Source organism: Carya illinoinensis, chromosome 14 (genome assembly GCF_018687715.1).
Source record: "Carya illinoinensis cultivar Pawnee chromosome 14, C.illinoinensisPawnee_v1, whole genome shotgun sequence".
NCBI lineage: Eukaryota > Viridiplantae > Streptophyta > Magnoliopsida > Fagales > Juglandaceae > Carya > Carya illinoinensis.
Window position 1 is genome coordinate 5,963,489 of NC_056765.1, and position 16,031 is coordinate 5,979,519.

Below are 16,031 nucleotides of genomic sequence, written 5' to 3' on the forward strand. Positions count from 1 at the left end.
TATGTAGATTCATTAAATTAACTTGTGTAATGAAAAGTTCAGTAATGAAAACAACTTGTACACATGGTTTGATCTCTATTGAAAGCTATTTTAAGAGCCCTCGTAAATAACTAAAGTACATGCTCATCACTACTGTGTACATCAATCTCATGAATGAAACACACCTAGATCCTTTTGCAATCTTGCCAAATTCCCTCATCATATACAAGTGAAATAAACTTACAGTTTTCATCTACACACTAAAACTCGTGGTCTTGTCTCTCTCAATATAGACAGAGATCAGTGCATACTTAGCAACCACATACCAAACTAAAGTTATACATGAACTAAATATATAGCAAATGAAAATTGTGGTCTTGTCTTCGCTTCCAATCTTGTCAAACTCCTCCTTTTGAAGTTTGCACCACAAAGCCATTTAGAATGCTGGGTGGAATGTTTACCAAAGTTCAAGACTAGATCTGAAAAATGGCATAAACAAACACATCAGATATTGAAAGCCATAATAAGGATAATCTGTCTAAAATAAACTAGAAAAGGAACACAAAAAGGAGTAATGATGAAACTTAAATAGTCAAAATACTCAATTATTACACCAATCTGCACGTAACTAACATCCATAATTGATCTAGAAAAAATTCAAGCAAAGTACTCCAAACAATTACGAAAGTACAGTAAATTTTAGTAAGAGAAAGGAAAGAAACAGACCTCCTCATGTAGCTCATGATCAAAGACACAGATAACCAATGTACACATGGATGATGCTACCAGAAACCCTTTGCATGTGGACCACTCGGCTGATGCTACCAAAAATCCTCTCCAAGAAGTACAAAAATTAAACATAGCATCTCCACAAAGATATAGCCTCTCCATAAAATACAAAAATTCTTAAAACAACATAATCTCCACAAACTGCACCACATGGCATACTGACATCGCATCTCCACAAACATAATCTTCACAAAATCTTCATGGAGTTACAAAGTATCAAGATGGTCACACATTTGAAAGACAAGCTTACAATGGTTAATAATAGCAAACCAATTACAGTTCTCCATGAAAATTAAAGATTTCAAAGTGCAATCCAAAGTCAAAGATTTCAAAGTCCTCCATGAAATATGGGGTTCAACAATTACAGTTTCTTTTAAAAAATTTATTTTCAGATTTATTTCCAACGAGAAAAGTAATGTGCTTTCAACTCAACACCCACATCATAGCTATTTTTTTCAAAAATAAAAATAAGAAATTCTCACATCATGTGGTGGGAAGAGTCACCACTCAAGCTCAATATCTTCATATTTATTATTCTTGATATTATCACCTCTCTTTTTAAATTTTGTGAAGGTGATTGGAACAAAAAATATTATATGATGTTTTAGAATGTAAAAGACTATGATCATCTCTAAATATAAGTTCATATTGAAAACTTAATTATCAAGTTCATATTATAATATATATATATATATATTATATATATATATATATATATATATATATATATATATATATATATATATATATATATATATATATATATATAGGTACCATTCATATTGAATTGAAGGTGATAAATGTGATATTTAAAAGTGATGCAAATGATTTAAACGATATGCCTTCAACAAAAGTACGTTGACAATTGACGTGCTATCTTTTTGCCGGCCCTCTGAATCGACGTGTGTTTTAAGCTTTAAAACACGAGTAATGATATGCCCGCAAAAAGACTTATCAATTTTTTTTTTAATAAATCGACATGGTTGGATAAAACATGTTAGTTTTCATTTTAAGATTGATGTGACGTACAAAATCAAATCACGATTACTCAAAATTGATCGTATGCATGTTACTTGATCAAACACTAAACAAACGAATCTTCTATAGAAAAATCTAGTCGAAATTATAATTATACATTAATAATATATCAATTTAATATGATTAGTAAAAAGGTAAATTTTATTAAAAATAATATAAATTTAAATTTTAAATATGAAAAAATCAATATTGATATGCAGATTAGTACGTCACTTTATTTATACGTAATAAAATTCATATTCTATTGACTGGTAGAGTTACATGGATCACATCCAATGTTGTTGGAAAACAACAATTCCACGACTGATCGATCATTCATACATATGATCCTGGCGGACGTTGCCTCATGCTAGGTGATCAAATTAAAATTGAACTTCACCTCTACATTGATGCGTGGATATGAAAAGTATGATGCAAACAATGATCGAATTAAGTAGATCATACTCACAATTAGAAATATGGATGGATGGCGTGCTACCTGTTCCAAAGCTGCCGCCTGTAAATCCAACCGCGCACACGGCTCATAGTCGATCGATGTACCTAGAGAGGGATGGTTGGATATATATATATATATATATATATATAGGGATGCTGACGTGAATGAGGTTAAGAGAATTTTGTTAATAGAAAATTGTTTGTGAATAGTAATAAAATAATTTAAGTTAAAATGTTTATTGGAGTTTGGGAAGTGAGAGAGAAAAAGTTAAATAAAAAATATTATAAAGTTGACATATTGTTAAAATATAATATTTTAATATTATTTTTGTTTTGAAATTTAAAAAAATAGTATTATTTTTTATGTTTTATTTAGAAGTTTGAAAAAGTTGTAATGATTAGGTATTTATTAGATGAACATGTTGAAAGTTTAAAATTAAAAAGTGTTTGTGTTTATATGATATTTGAAAAAAAATTATGAAAAATTTTAAAATTAGATGAGATAAACTTTACCAAACACGCCCAGAGAATGTAATGGAATGACAAATGGTTTAGCTAACTTTAAATCAATGGGGATTACTTTCTCTTTTCATCTACTTCACAATTGTCTTCACAACTTTGTGGCGTCTTTGTAATTGATAAATTTAGTTTGCCAAACTTTAGATGGAAATAGAAGCTTCAGTTTTGATTTTATAAATTGTTACTCCATTGCAAGAAAAGTGACTTTTTACGTCACTTAAATTACATACAAAAAATACAAAATAATTGTCAAAATTTTTTTCGTAACTATTTTGTGTAAAGCTCGTATTATAAAGTATAGGAATTTTTTGAAACCTTGATTAGAGACTTTTGTAACTGAATTATACATATATTTAGATACTAGATGAATCAATGAACTAACAGAATTTTTCCAATCAATCTACTTCTAAATTGACTGATACGAGAGGTCCAAAATATAAAATATTAAAGAGTAATAGAGTCAACTCCAATACCAAAAGACAGCTTTAAACAAGTTAATTAGAGCTGGCCAACATCTCGATATGAATTGTTGTACGTGGGAATAAAGAGGGATTCCAAAAAGTGTGGCTTAAATTATTCCATTTATTTATTCGTCTTTCTTTTTTTATTATTTTTTATGTCGTCGAATGAAAGCAAGTATTAGAGATTTGGTTCGTACAACTTTTGGATGTCGGCAATTGGATATACGTACATTTGGATCCCATAGCTAGTTTTCTCTCTCTCTTGACGTCCCTCTTCATCCTTAAAAAACTCTCTTGCTAAAACTAAATTTAGATGAAGAAAGTTCAAATCAATACATATAACTTTTCAATTGCATGAGTTTTTCTGACGGAATGTTTAGTTTTGTCCCATCTCAAATGATAGAAACGAAGGATCGATTTAGATCTCCTAAATCAATTATTGCCGGAATTAGGAGGTGTAGAGTGGGTGACTCGGTGAGCGTTATATGCATAAAGTGAGTTTCGCAATATTTATAATTGTCATTATTAATTTATTTGGCAGCAATAAATTGATCAATAAATATTATAAAATAAAAATTAATTATTTGTTTATATCTTTCCTACTCTAAACTTTAGGGTTCACTAAAAATTCCAGAAAATCCAAATTCAAAAACTATATATATATATATATATGAATTTTACTACGTACAACTGAATTTATGTATTGATCTGCATACCAATACTGCTGCATTTATATTCAAAGTTCAAATTGGTACTATTTTTATTAAAATCTAGTTTTTTGACCAATCAAGTTGGATGCGTGTGTGTATTGATACGTAGAATCACTTATAACTAGATTTTTCCTCTATATATATAAGGATCCTTCAAAACACAATAAAGAGTACGTCATCATGATTTTATGGTCGATTGGGGAAAGACTCCTTTCATGGTGACGCTGGACAAAATTAGTATTATCTTGACAGTTAATTAATTAACAAAAACTAGGGGTTGAGATAGGGAAAAGATACAAAACAGAAAGAAGATACTGAAAAGTGTTGATTAATAATAAAATTCAAGATTATTTTATGAAGACAACAAAACAAAAAGCTACAAAATTCGAAATTATGAAGATTTTCCTAAAAACCAAAAATCCAAATTATTGAATGAAAATTAATTACGCAAGTAAACAAGAATCCTGGCAAAATTTTAACCAATATCAAAGTTAGAATCACATCCAAAACTTAAAACGAAATATTTCTTAAAAATACAAAAGCACAATCAATATGTTTTATTCCCAATGATAACTAGTGAGACTAAAGAGGGATTTCAACGGGTATCACTTTATTACATTTGCTTTGGATATTGCCGAATGAAAGCAAGGTATTAGAGACTTGATTCTCACAACTTTTGGAAGTAAGCAAATAAAAGCAAAGTATATTAGAGTTGGCTCCCCACAACTTTTGGGAGTCAGAAAATGAAAGCAAGGTACCATTTGATTCGCATAATTAATTTTGCCTCTTTCAGATGTTCTTCTTGTTCGTCCACAGAGAGTATTTTGTTCAAATCAATATCGATCAAGGATGATCATTTACTTTTGAATGGTATATGTGTTTTTCTTTTTTAATGTTTAGTTTTGATGATTCTCCCGATCGATGCGCGAGATAGATTGTGATAAGAAACGAAGCCACAAAATTTATTTTGTTAAAAAATTATTACGAATAAAATTTAGGGATAAGGAAAAATTATTTATATATATATATATAGAGAGAGAGAGAGAGAGAGAGAGAGAGAGAGAGAGAGAGAGAGAGAGAGAGAGAGAGAGAGAGAGAGAGAGAGAGAGAGAGAGAGAGAGAGAGAGATTCATGAGTAGTACAAAAAATTCAGCTAATACGTGTATAAAATTAAGTATATATATATATATAAAACAAATAATAAATACTGAAATATCAATGCACAAATTTTGGATAGAATGAGATAGTAATTAACATGAAATAATAAATACTTAATATATCTTTTTGTGTTCTAAATGTGTTGGGAAACTTTAAATAATGTGCATTTTTTTCTCTAAAGATTACACTTAGAAATCAAAATTTTTTGTTATTAACAAAAGAAAAATTTTATTATCAAATCGGTGTGTAAAATAATACTTAGTAAAGTGTTGATATGAAATAATTTGATTTAAAGATAAATTTTAAAATTTAAATATTACAAATCAAATATTATTATTTAAATCATGACATAACTAGACAATGTGCTCTACACAACACTAGAAAATAAAACAACTCTTAATAAATTGAAAATGATCTGTGAATAATATTAAAAAAATAATGATAAAAGATTAAATAATAATTAATAATAATTAAAAAGATAGATAAAAAATAATAATAAAATATTAAATAATAACGCAGTGATTACCACTACTCAGACACAGTCTTAGTCAAGTTAGAGCTGGCCAACATTTCGATATGGATTGTTGTACGGGCCGGGAATAAAGAGGAATTCCAAAAAGTGTCGCTTAATTTATTCCTTAGTCTCTTTCCTTTTTTATTTATTTATTATTTATTATTTATTTTATGTAGTCGAATGAAAGCAATGTATTAGAGATTTGGTTCGTACAACTTTTGGATGTCGGCAACTGAAGGTTTGGTATATATACGTACATTTGGATCCCATACCTAGTTTTCTCTCTCTTTGGACGTCACTCTTCATCCTCAAAAAACTCTTTTGCTAAAGCCTAAAACTAATTTAGATCAAGGAAGTTCAAATCAAAATAAATAACTTTTCAATTGCATGAGTTTTTATGATTGGAATGTTTAGTTTTGTCACATCTCAAATGATAGAGAAGAAGGATTTAGATCTCTTAGATCAGTTATTACCCGAATTATGAAGTCTAGAGCATGTGAGAGAGGTTTCACAATATTTATGATTACCCTTATTAATTTCTTTGGCAACATTAAATTGATAAATAAATATTGTAAAATCAATATTAATTACGTATTTATATCTTTCTAACTCTAAACTTTAGGGTTCAGTAAAATTTCCAGGGGATCCAAATTCAAAAACTATATATATACACATAAATATACCCTCCAAAACACAATAAAGGGTATGTCATGATTTTAGGGTCGATTGGGGAAAGACACATTTCATGGTGACGCCAAACAGAAGTAGGATTATCTTGACAGTTAGTTAATCAACAAAAACTAGGGGTTAGAGATTAAGAAAAGTTACAAAACAAAAAAAAAAAAAAGACTCTGAAAAGTGTCGATCAATAATAAAATTCGAGATTATTTTATGAAGCCTACAAAATAACTGCAAAATGCGAAATTGTGAAGATTCTCTCAAAAAAACTTTTTTGCTAAAACTAAATTTGAATCAAGAAAGTTCAAATCAAAATAAATAACTTTCCAGTTGTATGAGTTTTTCTTATGGAATCATGTGAATATTTGAACATACCTAATGATGGAATATTATCTATTTTTTCATTACAAATGACAGAAATGAAAGATTTTAGATTTTCTAGAGTTCTTATCTGAATTTTAGGGTCTATAGTGGGTAAATGATAAAGATATAAAGTGAGTTTTACAGTATTTATAATTGCTCGAATAACTATTTTGGAAAGTATTAAATACTCAATAAATATTGTGAGATCCACTTTATGTATCTCTCTCTCACTCTAAATCTTAAATTTCAAGCAAAAACTACCTTTGCGTTATTCAAAGGGGTTCACTTTATTACCTTTGCTTTGGATGTTGCTGAAAGAAAGCAAGGTATTGAAGCCAGCTAGGGTTCATTTTCGCAACTTTTGGAAGCCGGCAAATAGAAGAAAGGAATATTAGCTAGAGAGTTGGTCATTGGTTCCCCAAACTTTTGGATGAAGGAAAATGAAAGAAAGGTACTACATTAATTTGGTTCCCTTAATCTTGTCTCTTTAGATGTTCCTCCACAAAAACTATTTTGCTCAAATCAGTATGGACCATTAAGGATCATTGATTCTTTACTTTTGAATGGTATTATATGTGTTTTTTTTAATGTTTAGTTTTGAATATTGTAGTCCCAATGCATAAGTATTAGATAGTGTGTGACAAGATTAATTAACCAAGCCAAAATTAAAATCTTGAGAGCTAATATGTGTCGTTGTTTCAATGTTTTTAATAGCACTAGTAATTAATTAACGAATATCATTTTGCGTTGAAAAATTATTACAAATAAGATTGAAAAATTCAGATTCAAAGGTAAAATACCAGAAACTCAAGTAATTTTTTAATTAACTAGTGTATAAATTTGAGTAAATGTAGATATTTAAAAAAACAATGATAAATACTGAAAATTATATGAATAAATTTTGGATAAAAAGAGTTGGTAAAAAACAATCAATACTAAATATATATTTTTGTGTTTTAAATTTGTTGAGATACTTTAAAATATATGCATAAATTTTTTTCTCTAAAAATTTTCCTTGGAAATCAAAAGTTTTATCTAATAACAATTTTTGTTTTTAAAAATAATAAAAGAAAGGTAACATTAGGATTTAAGTTTCAACTGGTTCAAAACAATCAGAGAAGAAAAGAAAGTGCCTTTTTAAAGGAAGAAAGTGTCAACCATCGCAGGGCTAGGGCTCCAGAAGGAAGGTGATGATGGGTTTGATGGTGCGTCGTGGGCCGTCTGAAGGAAATGGATTAGAGGCTGCTGATGAAACTGGGCTCAAGGCTGGAGTGGGCCTTAGTCATTTAGATGGAACCATAGCTTATTTTCTTCTTTTGTTTTAGTTATTATTGTAAGGCCCATGGGTCAGATCAGACGTAGAAGTAGTCTAGAATGATAGTAAGCATTTTACATTAATGTCCTTTATTTTGTTAGCCGGGTTGTTAGTCATTTCCATTGTGTGGGAATACGTCTTAAGGCAAGATCTCAAAATAGCAGTGGGACCATTCTGTAAGGATTATCTGGAAAATCAATAAAATCTTTTATTGTTATAAAACTTTTAAAAGGAAAAACAGAGATAGAGTTCAGAGAGGTTATGAAACTTATGAATTTCTTAAAGGATTCAACGATATATATAGGAGTACAAAGGGGATTATGCATTTGACGGCTAGCTCACTATGCTAATACTATGCTAGCACTATGCACTGTGCATTTGACGGCTAGCTCACTATGCTAGTACTATGCTAGCACTATGCAATATGCATTTGACGGCTAGCTCAAGGTGGTCATACAATTATTTTACAACAATGTTATTTTACAACACTCCCCCTTTGGATGACCACATATAATGAATATGCCTCGTTAAAACCTTGTCAAGGAAAAACCCTGTGGGAAAAAAACCAATGGCGAAGGAAAAAGAGTACAATATTCATGTGTACCGTAAAATGCTTTAAGATTGCCTCATTAAAACCTTGCAAAGGAAAACCCAGTGGGATAAAACCTTAGCGAAGGAAAAAGAGTACAATCAACATAAGTCTTCAAGACATTACTCTCCCTGAAAAGTGCATGATAAAAGGTCTTCAAGTCTCCGCATTCCAATGTTCTGCACAATCTTCTTAAATGTTGCAGTTGGTAATGCTTTTGTGAATAAATCTGCTAGATTATCACTTGATCGTATCTGCTTGACTTTAATTTCACCTTTCTCTTGAAGTTCATGAGTATAAAAGAATTTAGGTGAAATATGTTTGGTTCTATCACCTTTGATATATCCTCCTCTAATTTGAGTAATACAAGTAGCATTATCTTCGTATAAAGTTGTTGGACTATCATTAATCACTGGAAGACCACACTTTTCTTGAATATGTTGGATCATTGATCTTAGCCAAATGCATTCTCGACTTGCTTCATGAATTGCAATGATTTCTGAGTGATTTGAAGAGGTAGCAGATAGTGTTTGTTTGACAGATCTCCATGATATAACAGAATTTCCATAAGTAAATACATATCCAATTTGAAATCTACCTCTGTGTGGATCTGAAAAATAACCTGCATCTGCATATCCAACTAATTGTGGACTTGAACCATATTGATAAAATAATCCCATATCAACCATACCTCGAAGGTATCGAAGGATATGTTTAATGTCATTCCAATGTCTTCGAGTTGGTGCGGAACTATATTTTGCAAGTAAATTAACTGAAAATGCAATATCAGGCCGAGTGCAATTTGCAAGATACATCAGGGCTCCAATTGCACTGAGATAAGGTATTTCAGGACCAAGAATTTCTTCATTGTCTTCACAAGGACGAAATGGATCCTTCTGCACATCAAGTGATCGAACAACCATTGGAGTACTCAGGGGATGAACTTTGTCCATGTAAAAGTGTTTCAAGACTTTCTCTGTATAATTTGACTGATGAATGAGAATTCCATTTGGCAAATGCTCGAGCTGCAGGCCGAGACAAAATTTCGTTTTGCCAAGATCCTTCATTTCAAATTCATTCCTTAAATATGTAGCGGTTCTTCTGATCTATTCAGGAGTTCCAACAAGATTTAGATCATCAACATAAACCGCAATAATAACAAATCCGGAGTCTGATTTCTTAATAAAAACACATAGGCACATTGGATTATTCTCAAATCCTTCTTTCAATAGATATTCGCTAAGGCGTTTATACCACATGCGTCCGGATTGCTTTAACCCATATAAAGATCTTTGAAACTTAATAAAATACATACTTCTGGATGTACTCAGATTAGAAGCTTCAGGCATTTTATATCCTTCAGGGATTTTCATATATATGTCATGATCTAATGATCCATATAAATATGCAGTGACCACATCCATCAGCTGCATATCCAATCTTTTTATAACTGCCAAACTGATCAAATATCTGAATGTGATTGCATCCATAACAGGAGAGTATGTTTCCTCATAATCAATCCTCAGTTTCTGCAGGAAACCTTGTGCAACAAGTCATGCTTTATATCGCACAATTTCATTGCTTTCATTACGTTTACGTATAAATACCCATTTATATCCAACGGGCATTACACCCTTTGGTGTTTGTATAATTGGTCTAAAGACCTCTCGCTTTGCTAGCGAGTTTAATTCAGCTTCAATAGCTGATTTCCATTTTGGCCAGTCATTTTTACGTCGACATTCTTCAACAGTTCTTGACTCAATTTCTTCATTATTTCTGGTAATGTCAAGAGCCATTTTATATGAAAATATGTTGTCGACGACAATTTTATTTCTATTCAAAATTTCTCCTGTACTCATGAAATGTATCGAGATCTCGTTATTTTCAGGTACCTGTCCCTCTTCAAGGGAAGACATTTCATGAAATACCTCTTCAGGAGGTTCTTTCCCAGGAGATTTACTCTCTTCAGGAACATCAATTACTCTTATGGACTGTGTTGGTATGGACTCTTCATGAGTACCAAATTCATTTTGTATTTTCCTCTTCCGATGAATTTTTTCCTTAGCACCAATAGGCCGTCCACGCTTCAGGCGTATCTTAGACTCGCCTATTGCTGTTTTGGCAATTTGTCCTTCAGGGACTGCAATCCTTGCTGGAATATTAACAGCAGGAATATATGATTTTACCACACCTTTAGTGTCAGTAAATACATCCGGTAATTGGTTTGCAACATTTTGCAAATGAATAATCTTTTGAACCTTTAGATTGCATTCTTTTGTACGAGTATCAAATTGGGAAAGAGTTTTATTTTTCCAAGTAATTTCCTGTCGTGCTTCAGGCACCGACTTCTCATTACCCAATGTTGGAAAAATGGATTCGTCAAAATGACAATCCTCAAAACGTGCCTTAAACATATCCCCTGTAAGAGGCTCAAGGTATCTGATAATAGATGGAGAATAAAACCCAACATATATCCCAAGTCTACGTTGAGGGCCCATCTTTGTACATTGTGGAGGTGCAATTGGAACATATACAGTACATTCAAAAATACGAAGATGAGAAATATTTGGTTGCTGACCAAATGCAAGCTGTAATGGTGAATATTTGTGATATGCTGATGGCCTAACTTGAATTAATGATGCTGCATGAATTATAGCATGTCCCCAAGCAGAAATAGGAAGATTTGATTTCATGAGTAAAGGTCTAGCGATTAGCTGAAGCCTTTTAATCATTGATTCAGCTAAACCATTTTGAGTGTGTGTGTGAGCAACTGGATGTTCAACATCTATTCCTATTGACATGCAATAATTACCAAAAGCTTGAGATGTAAATTTTCCTGCATTATCCAATCGAATAGTTTTAATTGGATAGTCAGGGAATTGTGCTCGTAGCTTAATTATTTGTGCAAGAAGTTTAGCAAATACAACATTTCTAGTGGAAAGTAGACAAACATGTGACCATCAACTTGATGCATTAATTAAAACCATAAAATATCTGAACGGTCCACTTGATGGTTGAATAGGCCCACATATATCCCCATGAATCCTTTGTAAAAAAAATGGAGATTTAAAAACAATCTTTGAGATAAATGGTTTGATAATCAATTTACCTTGAGAACATGCAGAGCATGGATATTCATTGGGTAAGATAATCTTCTAATTCTTTAGGGGATGCCTATACGAATTATCAATTATTCGTCTCATCATTATTGATCCCGGATGTCCAAGGCGATCATGCCAAGTCATAAATATTTTGGGATCAATGCACTTCTGGTGCATTACAACATGTGATTCAATTGTTCTCATTTCTGCATAATACAATCCAGATGAGAGGGCAGACAGTTTTTCTAATACGAGCTTCTGGCTCGAAATTATTTTAGTAATGAGAAGATGCTCTTTCTTGTCTTCGTTAATGGTTTCAATATGACAACCATTACGATGTATATCTTTAAAACTCAATAAATTTCTTCTGGATTGTGAAGAAAATAGAGTATCATCAATACAAAATTTGGTGCCATTAGGCAACACAATATAAGCTCTTCCGGAGCCTTCAATTAGATTCGATGAACCAGAAATGGTATGAACATAGGCTTTACACAATGTTAGATTTTGAAAATATTTTTTATCCTTAAGAATTGTGTGAGTTGTAGCACTGTCAGCCAGACATACATCTCTATTATTCATCTCAGAGATAGAAAGTTCATCAATAAGACTCATGATTCTACAAAATATATAAAACTTTTATTACTACAAAATATTGCAGAATATAAAAATATTTTACAATAATATAAAGGAAATACATTAATTAAAAAGGAACACTTCCATGATCAACTCTACCACTAGAATCCTCAAAGAAATCAGAAACATCAATGCTTGTAATATCTTCTCCATCTATAGAATCTAAAGCATATGATGGTTCAGCAAAATTTGTTTCAAATTTCTTTGTTTTTTCTTTTATAGAAGATTGGTATAAGTCAACCAAGTGCTTGGCTGTACGACAGGTACGAGCCCAATGTCCAGTCATACCGCATCTATGACATCCATCTTCATTTTTCTTTAAAAATTTGTTTTGAGGACCTTTGCCATTCTCTGAGTTGAACCACTTCTGGTGGTACGATGTATATCTATTATTATCCCTTTTAGTGTGGTCACTTCTAGGACCTCCACTTCTATAGTTTTTCTTACCACGTCCACGCCTTCTTTTTCTTTGAAAAGATGCACCATTCGCTTCTGGAATGATGTAAATCTAATACCATTCACTTCAGGGAATGATATAGAACCAGTAGGACGTGACTGGTGATTTCTTAACAAAAGCTCATTATTTTGCTCAGCTAATAGAAGACAAGATATAAGTTCAGAATATTTCTTGAACTTTCGCTCTCGATACTGCTGCTGCAGGAGCACATTTGAGGCATGAAAAGTAGTATATGTCTTCTCTAATAAGTCATCATCAGTGACTTTTTCACCACATAATTTCAATAGCGAGCTAATTTTAAAGAGTGCAGAGTTATACTCACTAACACTCTTGAAGTCTTGCAACCTCAGGTGCATCCAATCATGACGAGCTTTTGGGAGGATTACAGTTTTCTGGTGTTCATATCTCTCCCTTAATTCATTCCATAAAATAAGTGGATCTTTCACCGTTAGATACTCAGTTTTTAATTCTTCATGAAGATGGTGCCGAAGGAAAATTATTGCCTTAGCACGGTCCTGCAGGGACCCTTGATTTCCTTCTTTAATTGTATCTCCCAGGTTCATCGCATCCAGATGGATTTCAGCATCAAGGATCTAAGATAAATAATTTTTCCCAGAAATGTCAAGAGCAACGAATTCCAATTTTGTAAGATTTGACATTTTCTACATATATAAATCAGGAACATAAGTATGTTTAACATTTCATATTCATTTTGAAAACTACAAAAACATATTGAAAAACTTACTTGAAGTAAAGGACTACTAACTTCAAAAATCGTCAGAACTTTCGTGCTGATAACATGTTATAAAACTTTTAAAAGGAGAGAGAGAGATAGAGCTCAGAAAGGTTATGAAATTTATGAATTTCTTAAAGGATTCAACGATATATATAGGAGTATAAAGGGAACTATGCTTTTGACAGCTAGCTCACTATGTTAATACTATGCTAGCACTATACACTATGCATTTGACGGCTAACTCACTATGCTAACACTATGTACTGTACATTTGACGGCTAGCTCACTATACTAATATTATGCTAACACTATGCATTATATATTTGACGGCTAGCTCAAAGTGGTCATACAATTATTTTACAACATTTATATCATTTCTCTTAATTTTGGAGGTCTCACGTAAGTATATTCTTATGTGCTGGACAAAAGATGGACATGTGACAGAAAGCGAATAAAGGTGCAAATTACTGTCAGAACCATGGAAAACAATGTTTATTTTTGGAAAAGACCTCCAGACCAGTCGGGTCATGTAAAACCCATCTTTACACCACCACCCAATACTTACTTGCCAGAGCTAGACTTTCATTTAATTCCAGTAGTGTGCGCAACAAGAAGAAAGTAAATGATAGACCATTTCTTTTTATAATTTTCTACGTAATTTTATTTTAAATGAAAAAATATTTATATACAATAACTTATAAAATGGTCACGATAAGAAATATAGATTTTTGGGACGGCATTATTTTGTTGTAAAAATCAATTTTATGCCACAAAACACTTTATTTTGGTGAAAAACTTGTCGTCACAGGATTGTCAAAAATAACTTGCTACCAAAAATACCATTGTGGCAATATGTCATCTCCGACGCAAATGTTCAATTTTAGGCGAATATTTTTCGGCGCAAGAAGTTAAATATTTGCCACAAAAATTATATAAAATATTGTTATTTTCAGCGGAAATTTTCATAGGAAATAACTATTTTTGAGTAAAAGTTTCATCGCAAATGTTTATTTTGTGAATAACTCTTCTCTACAAAAAGTAACTTGCGGTCAAAAAAATATTTTCTACAAGTTATATTCTTCACAAATACTAAAACTTTCAAAAAATATATATAATCGTAAAACAAAGAAAATGAGAATGAGCACGATATGTTCAAAAGCAATGGTCTAATATAAGCCTAAATATAAATATAAGATCCAAATTCAGAATTATATAATAATTTTAGAAAAATATGTTAAATTGTGCTAACATGCTTACCAACTCAACGTCATCAAAGGAGTTTAATTTACATATTAGGCGGTTCAAGTCTTTGCATTCTGGCTAGAGGGCGTTTGGGCGAAAACAGAGAGGGCAAAAACAGAGAGAGACAAAGGGACGTTAAACCCGGTTAGGGTTTGGTTTGAGGGGTGCGGCAGCTGCCGATGGCCATGCTAGGTGGTCATGCGGGAGCTTCTGGGAGTGGGGGAGGCATCCCTGAACCGAGTAGGGAGCTTGCTGCTGCGACGGGCGGAGCTGGGGAGGACGGTGACAGAGCCGAGACGAGTCACGCAGGGGGTGGACGATCCTTTGCTCAGGCCCTCCAAAGACCGATTCCGACGGCAAAATTTAGGATACCGTTGAGGAAGCCAGAACTGATTTCTGGAGAGCTGGGCTTCGTTTTCTCGGAGGTGGAAATCTCAAGGGTTGCTAAAGAGCTGAAATATGCTCTGGTTCTCAAATTTTTCTCTAAGAGACCCTCTATCGACGTACTGAGACGGCAAATCATCAAATCTTGGGGTTTTTCTGAAGTGCCGATAATAAGTTTTATGGATGAACTCCACGTGCTCCTCCACCTGGCCAATGAAAAAGACTACCTTCATGCTTGGGCGAGGGAGGGAAGATATGTGGCGGGATGCTCTTTCAGATTGTTCAACTGGACAGCGGATTTCAACGTGAAAAAGGAACCGTCCATAGCTCCCCAGTGGATCTACCTTCCAGGTTTGCCACTACACCTTTACAGAATGGATATTTTACAGATTTTTGCTTCTCGTTTTGGTAGATTTTTAGGAACGGATAATGCCACCTTATATAGGACGAGGGCAACAGGGGCTAGAATGTGTGTTGAAGTAGACTTACTAGAAGAACCAGTGGCTGGTTTTCCGCTGGTTACAGGCAAAACACAGATTTGGCAACGGGTAGTTTATGAGAAAAAAGGTTTCTATTGTAAAAAGTGTTTTAGACAAGGGCACACAGAAATGGTTTGTAGAACAGGAGAGACAGTGAACAGAATGAGTAGAAGGGAAGGAAAGAAAGTCTTGGAAAAGGAGGGAGAGGAGAGAGTATGGAAGGAAGTGGGACAGAAATAAAAGAACCTTACCTTGGGGGGAGAAGAAAGTGTGAAGCTTTTGCCAGAAGAGAAACAAGACTCTCAACTAGGAGAGGAAAGAGGAAAACAAGCTTCTAATATTAGAATGATAGTGGAAGATGGAGAGGAACAAGAGGCAGGAGTCTCGCAGGAAGTTGAAGAGGGGCTTGATAGTGGTGGTGTGCAGGAAACTGTCAACTCCATAAGAA

General features: G+C 32.7%; 1 protein-coding gene and 1 long non-coding RNA gene across 2 annotated transcripts; one reads left to right on the forward strand and one right to left on the reverse strand.

Annotated features, from left to right (window-relative positions):
- On the reverse strand, positions 1-1,422 carry LOC122294848. Its single transcript, XR_006237755.1, has 2 exons — positions 706-1,422; positions 1-458 (listed from the first exon to the last, which is right to left on the reverse strand). It is a non-coding gene; the product is annotated as an uncharacterized LOC122294848 (long non-coding RNA).
- A 13,477-nt stretch (positions 1,423-14,899) lies between these two features.
- On the forward strand, positions 14,900-15,823 carry LOC122293494. Its single transcript, XM_043102071.1, has one exon. The coding sequence runs from the start codon at positions 14,900-14,902 to the stop codon at positions 15,821-15,823; it is 924 nt and encodes a 307-aa protein (XP_042958005.1).
- The last annotated feature ends 208 nt before the right edge of the window (positions 15,824-16,031 follow it).

What these genes read in the sequence shown, in the direction of transcription:
- LOC122293494 (XM_043102071.1), top strand. Translation starts at nt 14,900, where the DNA reads ATGGCCATGCTAGGTGGTCATGCGGGAGCTTCTGGGAGTGGGGGAGGC.